The sequence below is a fragment of the Peromyscus leucopus genome, chromosome 1 (genome assembly GCF_004664715.2).
Source record: "Peromyscus leucopus breed LL Stock chromosome 1, UCI_PerLeu_2.1, whole genome shotgun sequence".
Classification (NCBI taxonomy): Eukaryota; Metazoa; Chordata; class Mammalia; order Rodentia; family Cricetidae; genus Peromyscus; species Peromyscus leucopus.
Window position 1 is genome coordinate 184,138,849 of NC_051063.1, and position 19,435 is coordinate 184,158,283.

Below are 19,435 nucleotides of genomic sequence, written 5' to 3' on the forward strand. Positions count from 1 at the left end.
CATACAACTACCTTCTAAATCAGTGGTTCTCAGCCTTCCTAATGCTGTGTGACCCTTTAATACCGTTCCTCATGTGGTGGTGACCCTGCCTCTGCTAAATTATTTTCATTGCTACTTCATAACTAATTTTGCTACTATTATGAATCATAATGTAAATATTTGTGTTTTCCAATGGTCTTAGGTGACTCCTGTGAAAGGGTCATGGTCACCCCCTAAGGGGTCATGACCCACAGGTTGAGAACCATAGTCCTAAATGCTCAGCATTATTCCTATATGTTAGTTCAGCTCTCAAGCCTCCTCAGAGATACCTCTTTTTGTTATGGACTGGTTAATACAGAGACTCACAGCTGGTCAATGTTCTGAGAGTGACTAGAGAGTACTCAGCCTCAAATGGAACATATATACCAGACCCACCCTTAAGGCTCAGGGAACCTGAGGGCCCAGAATATGACCCAGAAAGACTAGAACCAGATACTGTGGTGGGAGAAAACATGACAGGGCAGTTATGCTCCAACTCACAGCAACTGTTGTCTGTACCAGGCCTGTGTATTGACATTTTTTCTCAAAACTTGAGACTATGCTAGGTGGAATTCTTCTTAATCCTATTGTCTTAGGGTATTCATCACTGTGAAGAGACTCCACAACCATGGCAACTCTTATAAGGAAAACATTTCATTGTGGTGGCTCTCAGTTCAGAGGCTCACACCATCATCATCATGGTGAGACATGGTGGCATGCAGGCAGGCATGGTGCTAGAGAAGGTGCTGAGGGCTCTTACATCTTGATCCAAAGGCAACAGGAAGTGGCCTGACTCCCTGTGTGTGGCTTGAGCACATATGAGACTCAAAGCCCACCTCCACAGTGACACACTTCCTCCAACAAGGCCACACACATTCTTATAGTGCCCCTCCCTTTGGGGGCCCTTTTCTCACAAACCACCACACCTGTTTACCCTCTAGCTCTCCCTCATTGAGAGGGGGCGGGGGGGGGGTCCTTTCCACCACGACAGTTAGTAGAGACTCACCCAAGACACTGCAGTTTACAATTAGGATTCCTTAGAGCCTCACATAACTGCTTGATGCCCGCGTCTTCTATGTTATTCTTGCCCAGTTTCAGGGTCTTTAGATTTTTATTGCTAGTAAGGACAGCAGAGATGCCCCCACAGCAGTTTGAAGTGAGAAAGCAACTAGACAACCTGGGAAAACACACATGCAAACATATTGACTTACGAGGCCCAATCCTTTTGTTTTGGTTTATTAATTTTAATTTTTAGAACTTTATATGAACACTGCATCTACATCCCTCCACCTCTACCTCCAAATCCTCCTAGTCCCTTCAAATTAATAATCTCTTTATTATTGTTATATGTATACACATACGTATATGTGTATTCATGCGTGAATACATGTACATGCATATTTTTTTCACATTTTTACATTTATTTATGTGTGTATTTGTTCATAGGGTGGGGGGCATCTTCTACTATGGAAATCACAGATAACATGTTTGAATTATTTCTCTCCTTCCACAGTGTGGATCCCAGGGATTGAACTCATTAGGTCCCTTCTTGCTGAAATATCTTGGTGCCAAATGTAAAATTCTAATAAAAACATAAATTTTATCACTCCAGATCATGACTTTAGTATACTATGCTTTTTAACCTTGAAGACTGAAGACTCTAAGAGAAATGGAATACATCTGTAGCATGAATCTTAAAAGGACTTATTAATTAAAACAAATCCGGAGCCAGGTATTGGGGTGAATGCTGGAAGATCAGAGAAGCAGAACAAGGCACAACCACCTCATCTTGCCAATTCCTCAGCTAATCCTGTTTTCTCAGACTGGAAGCCTCTGAGTCCTTATTTAGATGGATCTCAGCTGAACTGCTTCTTGAAAGCCCAAAAGCTTAACCAGCCTCTAGTTCCTCATCCTCATGCCTTAAATACCTTTCTGCTTTCTGCCATCACTTCCTGGGATTAAAGGTGTGAGTCACCATGCCTGGCTGTTTCCAGTGTGGCCTTGAACTCAGAGATCCAGGCAGATCTCTTCCTCTGGAATGCTAGGATGAAAGGCATGTGTGCCACTATTTTCTGGCCTCTATATCTAGTGGCTTTTCTGTTCTCTGACCCCAGATAAGTTTATTAGGGTGCACAATATTTTGGGGAACACAATATCACCACATACATCAGATATAATCAAGACTAAATAACTACTTATCTCTATCTCAATTATTCTACACTCAATTGTGAACGAAGAACTTAAGTCTATATTTTGTCTTTTCCAATAGAAAACTGTCCAAATGAAAGAGAAATAAAAACAAAAAGACTATGCCTACCTCCATAACTCAGTTCAGAAGACACATTATAAAGCAGTATGTTACCAGATGACTTCAGATGAACACAGGAATAAAACCACATCCTGACTGCTCCTGTCTTTGAGCACTAACTTTCTGGTCACTAGATTCTTCTCAGTGATGTTGGATGCCTGCCCATTGAAAGCACTTAGAATCAACTGCCTCACCTCCAAAGGGGAGGTCTTGGTTGTAGGTTTCATTTCAGTGGCTTGTGAAATGCAGTTAGATACCTAAGAAATGCTCCTGTCACAGCTGACTGTGACATGGGAAATGTTCAATTCATACCAACTTCTAACTCCCTTTACTATTCATTCTAAAGAATTCTTTCAATTATTTGATGTGCATGCATATTTAACCTAAATTCATTTAGCTTTGCTTGTGTGTACATGTGTCCAGGGGATAAGATAGCCCAGTAGAGCTTGTCCCTGGAGGAGCCCCATTCTCCCTCTCAGCAGTCATTCATTGACCTTTAGACTCATTACATAGCTGAGGATGACCTTGAACTTCTGACCCTCCTACCTCTACCTCCCAGTGCTGAGATCATAGTTATGTAATTACCATACTTTTTTTCTGAGACAGGGTTTCTCTGTGTAGCTTTGGCACCTTTTCTAGAACTCACTCTGTAGCCCAGGCTGGCCTCGAACTCAGAGATCCACCTGCCTCTGCTTCCTGAGTGCTGAGATTAAAGGCATGCACCACCACCGTCTGGACACACACACATATATATATTTTTAAAGCTGTGCTGGAGGATCAGACTCAGGGCTCTGTGTATGCTAAGTAAGTGTTCTACCAACTGAGCTACATCCCTCATCAATGAGACCCCATCTTATCAGCTTGGCATATTTCCATTCATTTGAACTAGAAATGCCCAAGCGCTTCTGAAATGCTGACGATGCCTCTCCATCTGGGGTACCCTGCTCCATGCTGGCTCACTACAATTCTTCTGCAGTGATCTCTTCATCTGGTGTTCCTACTGTCATCCCCCCCCCTGGTTAAAATAGAGATACTCTGAAAATCATTGGGGCCACCTTACTGCTGATTTCAGATTTCTGTGCAAATGTCATCAAGTGGTGAATGTCTGCCAGTATTTAATATAACAAATATGTCCTCAGACCCTCCCTAAGCCTCAAGCTCATGGTCCTCATGGCACTTTTAATAATGGTTAAGAAAGAGGGGAGAGAAGGAAGATAATGCGTGTAAGATAGATGAGCAATGGAGAATGGAGATGACGAATGTGTAGATGTTAAATATAGACATAAGGCAGATATGTTAGATGTAAGATGAACATACCATAATTAGTAGATGATATATAGATTGATAATGGACAGGCAGATGATGAAAAGAAGAGATGGATGATATGTAAGACAAAAAAATTTAAATGGGAGAAAAGGGAAAGACGTTAAATTCATGATTGAAGGATAATAATTGATGGTGGGTGGATATATGATAGGCAGATAAATATATAAATCAATACATAAACACATATGCATAGATCCATGACTGATGGAGGTATTTCTACATATGGATTTATGCAGGTCTATATGTGTGTGTTAATGGTTCTCAGGCAGGGATGAATTTACCCTCCAGGGGATGCACATTGCACATAGAGATATTTTGGTTTGATATATTTGGTTTGCCACACTAGGTCAGAGGGTGCTCTTGACACCTCATAGTGCCACAGCCCTCTTCAAATCACAGGACAGCCACAGAAAACATGCCAACAGTACAAAGACTTAGAGACTGTGACATTTGCACACACAGTACCTTTATGCCTCTTATGCATATATGTCCATCACCTCAATTCTGTCGGATGAGGACTGTACTTAACCTTTTAAAAAATTTTTATTTTATGTGCACTGGTGTTTTGTCTGTGTGAAGGTATTGGACCCTCTGGAACTGTAGTCACAGACAATTGTGAACTGCCATGTGTGTGTTGGGAATTGAACCTCAGTCCTCTGGAAGAGAAGCCAGTGTTCTTAACCTATGAGCCATCTCTCCAGGCCCTGTACTTAATCTTGTTATACATCAGGAGAGGGAAATCACTTGCCCTAGTTCCCACTGCCACTGAGGATATCCTGGATTCTATCCAGTTCCAACTCAAGAGCAGCATGGAACACCATCTGTCCCGACAATGCCTTTGATCAAGACCAGAGTCAGCAAGCCATGGAGCATCCCAGAAGAATCAGCCAGGATAATCACAGCCTCGTTTCCTCAAGCAGACACCATCCTCTGTGGTGTCTTAATCTGGTTGGCCCACTCTAACACAATCTTAGGTTGGATGGCTTGTAAACAACAGATGTGTCTCTTACACAGTTCCAAAGGCTAGAAATCCGAGATCAAGGTATAAGCTGGTTGATGCAGTGTGTGGAGAAAGCCTGGTTCTCTGATTCACACATGTACCTTCTTTTTTACTTGTGTCTGTGTGCATGTGCCTGTGTGAGTGAATGTGTACGTGTTGGTGGTTGCTCACGGAGGCCAGAAGAGAACACTGGATCCCTTGGTGTTGGAGTTACAGGTGATCGCAATTGGATCCAGATTCTGGCCCTCATGATTTGGAACAAGTGCCCTCAACCACCTCATCATCTCTCCAGCCTTGTTGGAGTCTATGTCCTCATGTGATGGAATGGTTGAGGCAGTTTCTGGGGCTTCTATCAGGGCGGTAATCCCATTCATGGGGGCTCACCTTCGTGACCCAATCACCAAGGGCTTATGATAGTCATCAGAGGCTTCACCACAGACTCTGTGGAGACACTGACATTCACAAAATTCTACCCTCCCACTTCCTTCTGAACACCAACATCCAAAACCACATTCCCTGCAGTGGATGAGAACACAGCCCTACCATAACTCCTGAAGGGTGCACTTTGGGTCCTTCAAAGCTTCACACAGAATGTTCACTCCAAAATCTTCTAGGACATTTGAACTCAGGTCAAGAAGAGAGAGGTATTTGTTGCACAACAGGACTTCGTAGAGATGGCAACAGGCATTGAAGTTGAGACAGCAATGTGACAACCTGCAAAGAGGGTCACACATCAGCAGCTCACTCATTGTCACAGCATCACATGCCTCTGCAAAGACTGTCATGTTCTCCCTATACTGAATTTCCACTTTGCATGAAGAAATTTTGAAATGGGCTGGTGAGATGGCTCCACATGCAGATAAAGGCCCTTGCTACCAAGCCTGAGGACCCTAGTTCAATCCCACATGATGGAAGGAAATAATCAACTCCCACAAGCTGTCTTCTGTCCTCTGTGTGTGTGAGTATATACTCACACAATGGAAACAGTTTCAAACAAAAGTTTTGAAAATCTGAGGTTGTAGATCACCACAGATGCTTCCAAAATTGACTGGTTTGTCAACTTACTTGCAAAACAATCAACTAATTCTCCCACTTATATCAGAAATTCACCATGTTGCAGAATCCTGCCCTCATGGAATATCTTCCCATTATGTTTTTAATTTCTTTTCGTTGTCAATAAGTGTGTATATGTCTCTGTGCAGGTGTGTATGTGGATGTAGAGATCAGAGGGCAAGCTCAGGTGTCACACTCTGGAACACCACCCACCCTCTTTGAGACAGGGTCTCTCACTTTCTGGAACTTATTTATTAGACATGGCTGGTTGTCCAGTGAGCCCTGGGGTTCCTGCTGTCTCCACTTCTGCAGTTTTCTTTTAGATATTTTTCTTCACCCTGTTATTTGTGTGGGTTAAAGACTAGTGTTTTAAAGACTAGATAATATTTGAGATAACTTATGCTTAATGCAGCTCTTTATAATTACTAGTCACCATGTGTAATTTAATTCAAGCTACTCTATATTAACTAGTAATTAAATAACTGAATAGTTTTGTCTTCTAATGTTATTTTTTCCTACTTCTCCTGAATTATCTTTCAACTTTTTACAGTGCATATTTCTCCCTTTCTTTTACAAGTTTCACATCAGGACTGGAGACATGATGCAGCATTTAAGATCACTTGCTGATCTTGCAGAGGACACGGGGTTCAGTTCTAAGCATCCACATAACACCTACATGATACTCACAAGTCTCCTGTAACCATAGTTCCAGGGTTTATTGACCTATTCTGGCTTCTGCTGCTCATGCACTCACATGGTACACAGTTAGAATTCCACAAGTGCTCTCATGTATCCAGCCCAGATCAAAACACAACGGTACTGAAAGTATTATATAAGACTATCTCCAAGGCATGTGCACATATTTTATATACCATGCAAATAAATTTCCTGTTTGGACTTAGGGACCATCACTAAGACTCATGATATGCAAATATTCCAAAGGAAATTTAAATGGAATATGGAACATTTCTGGTCTAGTCATAAACAGTTCATGAAAGAGATATTTAATCTGCACTAGTTTTCTTTCAAAAATAGATGTCTCCATAATGGTCAATATTCAGTGCTCTTGCATTTTATATGCATGTTCATGTCTGTAAGCTGCATGTGTACATACTACTGCATGAATACATGGTCAGAGAGGACACAACTAATTTTGTGTTTGTATAATCTTTCTCTTCTATGAACCCAGGTATCTTTGAGCACATTCCCCATCTTAAGGCCTTTGATTGATAGAGCAATAAAGTTATTTACTATGACTTCCCTGGGACAATAGTCTATGGTGAGTAGCTGTTTGAGCTATGCCCTGAAGCTCTTAAGACCTAGGATGCATATATGCATCTGTCTCTTGGATACCTGTGGTTGGATGTTGAGATCTCGGACCAAGCTGTTCAGGATGAGACATAGCTCAGCTCTCCTAGACCCTACGATAAATCTATGGTTGTGAGTTAACCCCCAAATAAATTCCTTGATCATTAAATAAACTCCGTGGATTGCTAGCAATTAGATCCCAGTATTAGTCTGGTATTCTGCTACCATGAGTAACCAACCTCAACCTCAAGGCAGGAGATAGTTTACAGTGACTTAGGTAAGATGGAGGAAGCTCTGCCTTGAAAAGGAATTTTTTTCTTATTTATATTCTCCTCTTGCCTGGTATCCAATCTCTTCCCAGGGGCATCATTTCCCCCCACAATATCATATTCATTAAGCAAAAAATTATATATAGGGAATTTCAGAGCTAGTATTCCTTGTCTAAAGTTGGTCTCATGGTGTATCTGTTTGCATTTGCTCTACTTACTGATTTGATTACTCCACTTACTCAGTTTGGCAACTGAGGCATGGCAAGTGACTGATCTAGTGACACATCCCTTGTACTCATGCATTCCTTATTGGGTATTTGATCACTTTTATGATATGGTCTTCTATAAAGACCATGTGCAGGGTTCTGCAATATCTCCAGGGCATGCTCTCCCAGACCAACTCACATCAGTGTCTCCAGGACACAGCTTGGATGCTTCAGGATTTCAGACAGTAACATCACTCCTTTGTTCTTCAAGGGATTTTCAACCAACGAGAGATGTTTCACCTTGCAGTAGGTTAGAGAAGTAGCAATCATGCCACAAGCCTCACTTGAGATGTCACATTTACCCAACCTACATGTGAGGTACACGTCACAGGTTAGGAATAACATCTTCAGGTGATCTATGTAAGACTACCTATTGTTCAAACAAATGACCCAGATTCTAATACTGTACATACCAGTCCACACCTACATTATAGGCTTATTTAATTTGTAAGTATAATTATGTGACTATCATTGTGAATTACAGAGTTCTATTGATTGGTAATAAGCCCAAGCCAGTGGTTTTCAGCTATGGGTGACTTTTATTCTCTGGGATCCTTGGAAATGCTTGGTGAGGTTATGGGTTGCCACAAGAACCACTAGAGAGATAGGGTGTTACTGGAATGTAGTGGGTAGAAGTCCTGCCCTTTAATGCAGAGATAGACCCCATCACTAAAATATGGTCTGTAACCCAGTATGTCTGATTACCAATATCACTGTAACACACACACACACACACACACACATACACACACACACTCCTTCTTGAGTCCTTCACAGTGATCCTCCCCTTCAGATTTCAGTTAACAGAAAGCCCATTGTGTTAGACCTGTGGTGACATTATTAAAACCTGCTCCTTGTGTTTAACTTACAGAGGAGATCATAAAACTTATGGGTTTTGCTATCTCCCTTGTCAGTTTAGTATATTCAAAAGATCTGATGGAAGATAATAGAAACAGATCACGTGCATGGAGTAAGATCTGGAAGGATCCCAAGTACATGAACATTGTCTTATGGATATAAAGTGCTCCATATGGATATATTTGCCAAACTAGAAGACCCCTTGTTCTCCTTTCATCCCATCACTGTGATAAAATACCCTGACCAAAGCAATTTACAGAGGAAATGGTTTGGCTTACACTTCCAGCTCATAGTCCATCATTGGGGAAGTCAGAGCAGGAACCTAGATGCAAGAATCATGAAGGAGCTGCTTCTTGCTTAGTTAGCTAGACTTCCTATAAAGACCAGAACCACTCACCCAGGGAACCATGCCTCTTCATAGTAGACTGTACCATCATATATTAATTAACCATCAGGATAATTCCTCACAGACATGCCCAATCTGATAAAGACAATCACTGAATCAAGATGCTCTTTAAGTCAAGGTGACAGTTAATGGAAAGCAGGATGAAAATATTCCAAACTTTGTTTTTTTTAATGAAGTCTTTATCATGTAAACATGATAGGCTAACTCCAAACATCCTCACTGAGGATGGGGGACGAGAATGACAGTTACAGAACATGGTTCCAGCTTGGTTCTTCTGGGGACTGGTCACTATGCAGTTGCCCACCAAAGACCATTCATTAGAATACAAGTTGATCCTATCACCTGAGAGAACGCCAAGAGGTGGGAAGCTATGTGTCAGGAATCAAGGCAACAGTCCAAATATCAGAAGAAGTGATTCTGACACCATCACCAAGTTCTCACGAAATGACAAAGGTTTGTAATACCTGTACACAGCCAAAGGAAAAGACTGCAATGCGAGTTTCTCAGCATGAGCCGCCATACCACAGCACCAATGGTGATAAACTCACTCTGAGCTATCAATCATGTAGCTTAAGAGCAACAGTACTCTGCCAACTTCAACTCATTCTCATGCTGTTTCCACATCGCCCTGCAGTCTCAGGGCTGCCTCCCATTTTCTTCTTAGCCTTCCATCAAAGGCCATGTGGAAGTTTTACTTATGAATTGTTTCCCTGCTGGTAGTTTTCACAAGGTGCCTCTGCATGCTGACCTCTGATTTCCACAGGTGCCCTGCCCCACACACTAAGTAATGAGTGTAATACAATCCAGATATGCTATTATGTTGGTATTCAAGCCATTATAAAACAAAGGAAGTCATCAAAATGCAAGGGGAAACTTTTCCGAAGGGAGTGGGAACCAACGGCACACAAGTGAATGTGATCGAAGTACATTATAAACATGAGCGAAATGGTGTCATGGGGGAGGTGGAGAGCAGATCAGCAGGTAAGAGCACTTGCTGCTTCAACAGAGGACTGGAGTTCAAATTCAGGAACCCACATCAGGTAGCTCACAGCCCTCTTTGGCTTCTGAAGGTACCTATATACAGGCACATATACACATATTTTTAACAAAGAAAAAGGAACTATTATAATGAAATTCATTTTGTGTAACATGTGCTAATGCAAGTCAGAACTTTCAAAGATAAGCCTTAAAAGTGATTTTAAAAATAATTTTAATGAAATTACTGAGTGTAGACAATGCACCGACTTACAGTAGCTCCTCCACTCTGCATGCTGGGCATTTCAGCACAGAGCACATATTCTCAACCGCGTCATTGGAGAGATTGGTGCCATATAGGTTCACGGATTTCAGGTGAGGTAGTAGAAGAATCGTGTGAAATAATGCACCATCTCCAAAGTTAGTCATGAAGGGACACCTGTGCAATAAGACCAAATGGCAAGTTATACCAGGATGTGGGGGTACATGGCCAAGCAACTTGTAGACATCCTCTTCCACACTTTGCCTCACAAACAATGGTTGTTCGGGCATTCTAGTTACCCATGTCAGGCAGCTCATGATTTATTATAACTCTCACTCCAGAGGACCCAATTCAGATGCACACATACCTGGACACAATCAAAATAACCTTAAAAACTAGATTTTTAGTTAACATTCATTGCAGTCTCTAGAACATAATCAACTCCTGTTGGCTGTGTACATGTACACACACACACACACACACACACACACACACACACACACACACACAAACCCCTATATAGAAAAATCTCAGATATGTGGCTCTTGGCTACTGCTTTTGCTACTTTGGATTTAGTTCTGCATTTATTTATGCATTAGTCTCCTCAAGGAAGAGACAGGATTTCTTCTATCTACTTAAAGGATGGATGCCTATTAAACTTACGACAAGCTTTGAAGCTTAAATGCAGTCAGAGGATCTTTAGAAGATGGATACATTGAGTCACAGAGACGCCTAATGGCAGTTTCATTGAAATTACAGCAGTCCAGATCCAACACCTGCAAGTCCTGGAAAATTTTGCACAACATACTCCAATATTTTATTGCCTTTCTGCAATGAGAAAACACATCATTATTCTCTGGTGCCTAAATTCAATTTGAGACATTCCTAAGATAGGCACATCACTCCCAACCCCCTCAACGGGGCACACATGGTACATAGACATACATGCAGGCAAAACACTTATACACATTAAATAAAAATAAATCTAAAAAAAAAGAAAAAGGAGCACCAAGAGACAGAAACAGGAGAGAGAGAGAGAGAGAGAGAGAGAGAGGTTCCTGTGGGTTACAAAATGCCATCTTCTGGGCATGGTTTAGCCATTGTGGTCTTAATCCCACAAGAGCTATGGGTACCTCCACTGCCTTCACAAGACCAGGCCTGTTACCAGTCAATCAGAAGCTGGGCAGAGCCTCACACAGCTCTACCCCTCCCTGCTAACATCATGACTACTGGTGGATTCTCAGGGAGGAGCAGCCATCTCCAGTTTTGTACCCACAAGTCAGTCCACCAGGGTCTAATGCACAGTTCCAAACCCATACACACACTGATAGCCCTCGTTAAACTCAACAGCTGACACAACAAAAAGACGTGAATGTGAGAAAGAAGCTCATAAAGAAGAAGTTAGTGTGATGGGGAGGAAGGGGAACAGAACGGAGTAGAAGGTGAGAGTAACCAGAATGCATTACCTATAGGTATGAAATTGTGAATGAATACATTGAAGAAAAATTATAATAAAGAAGCATGGCTTGAGATGAGGTGAACTAGATTGAGTCTTTGGGAGACTCATTGTTAATAGGTACATATCACTGTTGAAGACACCCAACCTTACTCTGTTCTCTAGGGTCTCCTCTTACAGTGAGAAAACGTGATTTCTATGTGAATTTGGGTAGATATTTGGGACTCCTGAGTGAAAAGCAAACTACGCCCAATAATATCAAAGATGCTACACATTTGAAAGATCAAGTATGAGCTAGCAGCCTAAAGCCAATGCAAGGCAAGGCAACTAGAGCAATGTAGTATGAGCACAGCCTCAAACCAGACACGAGTCCCCAGAATCTTCTCCAGTGTAGTCACCAGGACACTAAACACTTTATGGATGAAGGATAAGAGCCAGACACTGCAACAAAGCTGCTCACATTTCCACCTCACAACTGGCCTTGTCACAAGTTTGTTCTTTGTATAAATGGAGGAACTCAAGACACAACTTTCCAGGGCCACATAGCTCCAAACGGCAGTGCCAAGACTCAACAGATAGGCTTCCTGACTATGCCATCTAAATACTCAAGCATAGATGTGTAAGAACTTAGGAAATGCCATGCTGGAGAGAGGGATCAGTGGGTGGAGTGTAGGCTGTGCAAGTGTGAGGACCTGAGTTCAGATCCACAGCACTGACCTAAAAAGCTGAGCATGGTGGCTTGAGGCTGTTGCCCCAACATTAGAAGAGGGAGACAGGTAGACCCTGGTATTCTGCTGGCCAGTTAGCCTAGTCAAGATGGTGAGCTTCAAGGGTGGTGAGAGACTCTCTCAAAGGGTGAAGGCAGAGGACAACAAAGAAAGCCACCCCACATCTTCCTCTGACTTGTTCACGAATTCATATGGATACAGCATGCACACAAACACATGTATAAAATTATGCATGGACGCTAAGGCAAAACTGGAAGAACTGAAGACAAGCTTCAGAGATGTACTTACTTTTTGTTGTATTCAAATTCTTCTAAGTCACCGTCTTCGGGGTTATAGATTTCTGAAAAAACTTTGTGTTGTATATGCAGATGAAGTTTCTTTAATTTTTGAGATTTCAGCAGACCATGTGTAGCCACCAACAATGCATCAACATTACTAATATCAACAGTCATTTCTTCAAATAGATCCATCACTTCTGTTTCAAAGCTTTCTTCCTGGTTGTCAAGTAGACTCTCAAACAAACTCTGGGTATTCATCAGTTTCTCACTGCACTCTGCTTGACTCAAACTTCTAAAGCATTTGAGGATTTCCTGTTTTATATCTTTGGATGGTATAAAATCAAAGTGTGGTTTCAGTATGTTGGTGACTTTTTCAGTGGCAATTCCAAACACAAATATCCCTGTCAGGAGCCATATGGTTTGGCCATGATCATAAACTTCTCTTAGAAGTTGGGGCAGGCTTCCAATGACAGGGTGAGGTGTGTCTTCATCTTGTCTGAGGAAATAGAACAGGGCAGTGAAATATGACTGTAGTGTAGGATGGTAAAACATGAAGTCTTCACCTTGAGTACAGAGAAAGTTCATTCCCAGCCACACTGCCTTCTCAGATTCCGATATCCCATTCCTTCTGAGATCCTCAGATGTGAACACAAATACCTGTTTCCACATTGCCTCTGCAGCCAAGGTACACAGGGTCTTTAATCGTGCTCTGTTCTGATTAGGTGGACAGTTGTCATACACTGATCTGAATGCGCTCACCATAAAGCTTGTGTAGATAATCGAATCTGTCACACCAACTAAGTTCATTTCCTCTTCCCTGTCCCATTGCCACATTAAAGTACTACAGGACACCCAGCATATATAGGGGTTTCTGCATAAAGTGAGTAATTGTTCACTTTTTTTTAAATAATCAAAGACTTGTGAGCCTTTCTGGTAACCGCTGAAGAAGCACATACAATAGAACCTTGTGATTTCATCAGTGAATCCCTGAATAGTTATCTTCTTTGGATATTGCAGCAAGGGATAGATTTTTGGTACACTTGGGTTTCCCAATTCAAGAAGCAGAGAGGATCCTGGGAGCATTACTTTCTGTAGCAAACTGCTGAAGACAACTTGTGTCGGCAGCGTCTTCCCCCAGTCATTGCACAAGTTTGTCCTGAGATCCAAGTCAAATTTCAGGTATTCAAGTCCCTCCAGGATAAACAAGACTCTCTTTGGATCAGATATGATTTTTTCCAGTGTCTCTGAAGACTCAGACAACTTAGCTAACATAAGCTCAGCTAAACTCAATTCTGTAACATTGTTAAGTGAGATGAGAGAGATGAAGAAAACATACTGAAATCTGTTCTGCCATAACTTTCCTGACGCCCAGTCCAACATTGCTTTTCTTAAGAAAGTGGTTTTTCCTTTTCCTTTAGACCTAGTACAACTGTAGTGACCGGCTCTAAGGGACAATCAAATACTTCTTGCAATGCATTGTACTCCTCTTCTACACTTATTTGGTAGTTTTCCTCATCCATTTGAACGAAGGTCTCCTTGGACCATATGTGTTGAAATATAATCTTCATAATCTCTTTGTATGAATTTTGATCATCTGAGTTAGGTGAAATCAGAATACAAGGCAGTTAGGAATAGGATCCTCCTGAGAATGAATCACAGTTTTTTTTTCTTAAATACACGTCTAGTGAATGATCTACTCATCTGGGTGATCAATGAGGCCATGGGTCCTGAGGAAAGAAGAAAATGAGGAGAGCCACCCACCCCTTCCCCTGCAGTAAGTTTCCTTTCCCTTCATCTGATATAGGTTTTACTTCCTGTTTACACTACAAATGAAGAATGGTTAGGCCCCACCCTAACCCAACCAACCAACCAGTTCTTTCTACACCCACACCTCTAGATAGAGACCTCTACTGTATGCAGCTCTTTCCGTGCTTGTGAGCATGCATGGGAGAGTTGACTGACTCATGGCCAACTCAAATCCCTATGCTAAAGGGGGTACACGAATATTTCAGGGCCAATAGAGAAGGGAGGTCTCCAGAAGCCAGGGGCACTTAAAGAAAAATGTGGGATCCCTCTAGAGTCAACTGTCTCCATATATTGGATCCCTTCTCTACCAAAAAATATTTTACAATGCCAATAAACCTTGCTTTCACTTTCCCTGGAACTCTTTCCTCCCTTACATTCTTTAATCACAGAGAAAAACAACTCACCAGCCAGCCATTCTCATCTTGGTGCCCAATATGGGGCCCAAACCCTAGACACTCGGTTATTTCACCATATCCAGGGTTATAATATGTTTGATATATTGACTGTAAAAGCATCATGACCAAACTGGAAACTCACCTCTGAGTGACAGCTGCTATAAAGCATGAATTCTGGGTATAGCTTTCCAAATTTGCAAAGGACAAAATCCAGAAGTACTTCATTTGTACATAATTTCATGAGTTAGAGATCAGAATGTTGCTGTTCATTCTAAAACTTTCATACCTCACAGTAAGTCACTTACAACTCATTCTATTTAAAAATTTTCAGTTTGGTATACATGTTTATAATTCTATGCTTAGTCAAAGCAAGATTTGATTCAGGCAACAAGACAGAGTGAAATGAACTTTGGAGTTATATGAGTTCAAGTCTATGGATAACAAATTAGGGTGTCAAGTTGTCCAGGGTTAAGTCATATGTATATAATTGTTTTAGATACATTAATGTATCTGGATCAACATCCTAAGCCAAATGCGATTAATAGAAAGTGTTTCTCTGGTCATTCATGGGGATAGTTAGCAGGCAGCTGGCATGTGATCAGTACCACAGGTTGATATTTTTCTGTGATTTCTGGCACCAGGCGTTCTGAGGGCAAGGGCCTACTGTCTTCTCTGAGACTGGGACATGCATGTATCAGTGAGTGGTACATTAGAAATGTTCACTAAGTTAAAAGCACTTGTTGTTCTTCCAGAGGACCTGGGTACAGTTCCCAGCACCTCTACAGCCACTGACAACTGGCTGTTAAGTTCAGCTCCAGGGATCCCTGCCCTCTTCTGGCCACCACAGGAACTGCATGCATGTGGTATCAAAAAAAAAATCTTTTCAAAAAGGAATTGGTATCCGTACAGACTTTTGAATGCCATTAAATTATTATTATAATTTGAAAAAGAGAATTACTACATTCACACATGATGAAGTGTTGAGTGTTGGGCTGCCAATGTGGCTCATGGATGGGGGCATCCTGTAAGTGCTCCTAGGGTAGTAGCCTAGAGAGGACAAAAACTTAAGGTGACATCAGCTAGAATTTGTCCGTCTTTAATCTAGTTTTTTTTCCTTTCTGTTTTTAGAGACAGGGTCTTGTGCAGGCCAGAATGCCCACTGACCTCAAACCAGCCACATAGCCAAGGCTGGCCTTGAACTCCCAAACTCTCCTGTGTGCCCCTGCATCTGAAACAGTAGGAGGAGCTAGAACGCACTGCTGTGGTGGTTTGGATAAGAAATGCCCCCCATTGGCTGGTGTGTTTAAAGATTTGTTCCCTAGTGGATGGCCATGTCTGGGAAGGCTTAGGAGGCGTGGCCTCGCTTGGGGCAGGCACTGAGATTTGATGGCCTCACCCTACTTCTAGTTCTCTCTGTGCTTCGTGCTTGCCGTTGAGACGTGATCTCAGCGTCCTGCTCCTGTCACCAGGCCTGTGTGTTGTCATGCCTCTCTCCATGATGCCTCTCATCACTTTGGACCCGTAAGCCAAAGCGACTCTTCCTCCCGAGTCACTTTTGTTTATGGTGTTTTATCACAGCAGCAGAAAAGGAACTGGTGCACTCACCATGCCCCGTTATCCTCCACATCCTACAGGCATGTGCCTACTTGGTCCTTGCCAAATTACTGGTATCTTTATCCCCACGAGGAAACAGGCGTAGTGAGATGGATCAGCTCGTTGCAGCTGACTAACCAACAAGCCACATGACTGAGGACCAGCTAAATGAAAGCACGTGGTTCCAGATTCACAATCATTTTTGGTGGATGCTTCTGACAATTACAGCATTTGTTAAATCATAGTTTTGCTAAAGGATGTATGAACAACAGACAGATTGGAATGTGGAGATAGTCTATATGTGTCTGAAATGTGGGGTCATCTGTTGGTAAAATATTCCCTCTGGAAATACTGTGACATGCCTTCCACCTGGAGATAATCCAAGGTTGTACATTTGAGGTCTTCCTCTACCGTCTCAAGCAATTCACAGGCTATAGAGGTAAGGTCTCTGGGAAAGGAGATGAAGGCCTATTCTTAGCAATACATGTCTGGTCAAAAGATGAGTGAGTACTATAACAGAACTCTCTGTCTCAGCTGAGTGTGGCACTGTGCACCTGGAACCCCAGGACTCAGGAAGCTCAGACAGGAAATCACGAGTTCAAGACTAGTCTGATGGTCTATAGAGTGACTCTGAAGTGAGACAGTTTCAAAGATAGAACAAACAAAAGAGAGACAGAGGGAGAGAGAGAAGGAGGGAGAGAGAGGGGGAGGAATGTCGTGATAAATGTGTTGTTTTGTATGCTAATTTTAAAAAAGCAAATGAAAGGTCAACTTTCTTGGTTAGCTGAAGAAAACATTAATGTTAGTATCTGCCTCATGTGTTTCAATCAATCCTGTATTTTCTTTGATTGGTCACGGTCATGTGCATTAGGACACCCTCCTCCTCCCCAGTTAAAGGATGATGTATATAACAACCATTGGTTTCTCCAATGTAACCCTTTCTCAACTATTGGGAGAGGCAGGCAATCAACAATGATGTGACCTTCACAATATAGTTGTAGCTTGTTGTTTCTGTGGGACTCCTAAGAGTGAAGTTGGGGTGTCTGACTCTTGCCTCCTCTTGGGACCCTTTTCCTACTACTGGGCTGCCTAGCCCAGCCTTGATCTGAGGGTTTGTGCCTAGTCTTATTGTACCTTGTTATGCCATGTTCAGGCATAAGACAGCCTCTGGGAGGACTGCTCTTTTCTGAAGGGAAATGGAGGAGCAGTGGATCTGGGGGAGAGGGAGATGTGGAGGATCAGGGGGGAAGGTGGGATGGGAAACTGTGGTCAGTATGTATTGTATGAGAGAAGAATAAACTAAAAAATAAAAGCAGCTCCTATATGGCTAACTTTCCCCATGTCTCCCCGCCCTCTCCATGCTCACTTACCTATCTTCAGTGTCTGAGCCATAGTCCAGAGGTCTGTCCGATTGACCTGGACAAACAGGGACGATAGTACCCCCCATAAATGTTTTAGATAATTTCTGTTCAACAGCAATATTAGGTCTCTTTCGGAAGCCATCTTAATAATATCCCAGGAGACTTGCATGTGTTCATATTCCTCCATTTCTCTCCTGAGCAGCTCTTTAAACATCAGGAACTCTGCAGCACTGAGTTTTTGCAGGCACTGAATCATCTTCACAGCAGATTCATTCATCTTGGATGGTGAGCTCAACTTCAGCAGTTACTAAATCATCAAAACCAAGATACAAGTAACACCTGGGCAAGAATGACATGAGAAGTCAGGTCTTAACTAAAAAAAGGCTCAAATTATTGATGTCATGTATTCCTTCAGATATAGGTAGCTCATCCTTCACCCATTCACTTAATGCATGCTAATCTAGTGTTAAAATATCCTTATGTGCCCAGTTGCTGGCCTGCAGGCAGGGCTCCTGTGGGAAGGTTCCCTGTTCACCAAGACCCCTGAGCAGTAGACCCTGCAATCTACATGCCCTGCCCCCACTCCCATCTGCCTGAGACCCCAGCCACTTTCTGAGGCTTGGAAACCAATCCCCAGCTCTATCCAGACCTAGAGCTCTATCTGTACCTAGAGAGAGGAGGAGATGGGCAGACATCAAGGCAGAAGTACATACAACAACATAGAGAGCAATACAGCATCACCAGAACCTAAGCCCTCCTCCAACAGCATGACCTGAACATCACAAGGTAGAAAAAGCAGAAGAAAGTAACCTTAAGAATAGCATCATGAAGATGCTAGAGGCCTTTCAAGAAAAAATAAAAAATGAAATGGAGGAAAAGATAAAAAGTAGAAGAAATCAATAAAGAAATTGAAAAAAGACAAACAAAAATTGGAAGAAATAGAGGAAAAGACAAATTGGAAGAAAGGAATAAACCCTTAAAGAAAACCATGAAAAAGCAATTAAACATATGAGGGAAACAGTTGAAGATCTGAAAAGGGAAATAGAAACAGTGAAGAAGACACAAACAGAGGGAATGCTGGAAATAGAAAATCTGAGTAAATGAACAGGAAACACAGATGCAAGCATAACCAACAGAATGCAAGAGATGGACGAGAGGATCTCTGGTGTAAAGGATACAATAGAGGAAATGGTTTCGTCAGTCAAAGAAAATACCAAAGCCAAAAAAGTCATAACGCAAAATGTCCAGGAAAACTGGGATACCATGAAAAGACCAAACCTAAGAATAATAGGGATAGAGGAAGGAGAAGAATACCAACTCAAAGACACAGAAAATATACTCCACAAGATCATAGAAGAAAACTTTTCCAACTTAAAGGAAATACCTATGAAAATACAAGAAGTTTATAGAACACCAAAACAGACTAGACCTCCTAAAAAGTCCCCTTACCACATATTAAACAACTAAAGGTACAGAATAAAGAGAATATTAAGAGCAGCAAAGGAAATAGGCCAAGTGACCTATAAAGGGAAACTTATCAGAATGACACCTGATTTCTCAGTGGAGACTTTGAAAGCCAGAAGGACCTGGACAGATGTAATGCAGACACTAAGAGACCATGGATGCCAGCCCAGACTAATATACCCAGCAAAACTTGCAATCATCATAGACAGAGTGAACAAGACATTCCAAGACAAAACCAGATTTAAACAATACTTATCCACAAATCCAGCCCTACAGAAAGCAGTAGAAGGAAAATTCCAACCTAA

The 19,435-nt window shown here is 41.9% G+C and overlaps 1 protein-coding gene across 1 annotated transcript; it reads right to left on the reverse strand.

Moving 5' to 3' along the window:
* Nucleotides 1-1,020: 1,020 nt before the first annotated feature.
* On the reverse strand, nt 1,021-17,943 carry LOC114688036 (NACHT, LRR and PYD domains-containing protein 9B-like). The gene is given in 8 exon segments (XM_037204390.1): nt 1,021-1,195; nt 5,196-5,366; nt 7,688-7,855; nt 10,062-10,226; nt 10,713-10,877; nt 12,522-13,929; nt 13,932-14,105; nt 17,676-17,943. Coding segments are annotated over 8 exon segments (2,694 nt in total).
* Nucleotides 17,944-19,435: the final 1,492 nt, after the last annotated feature.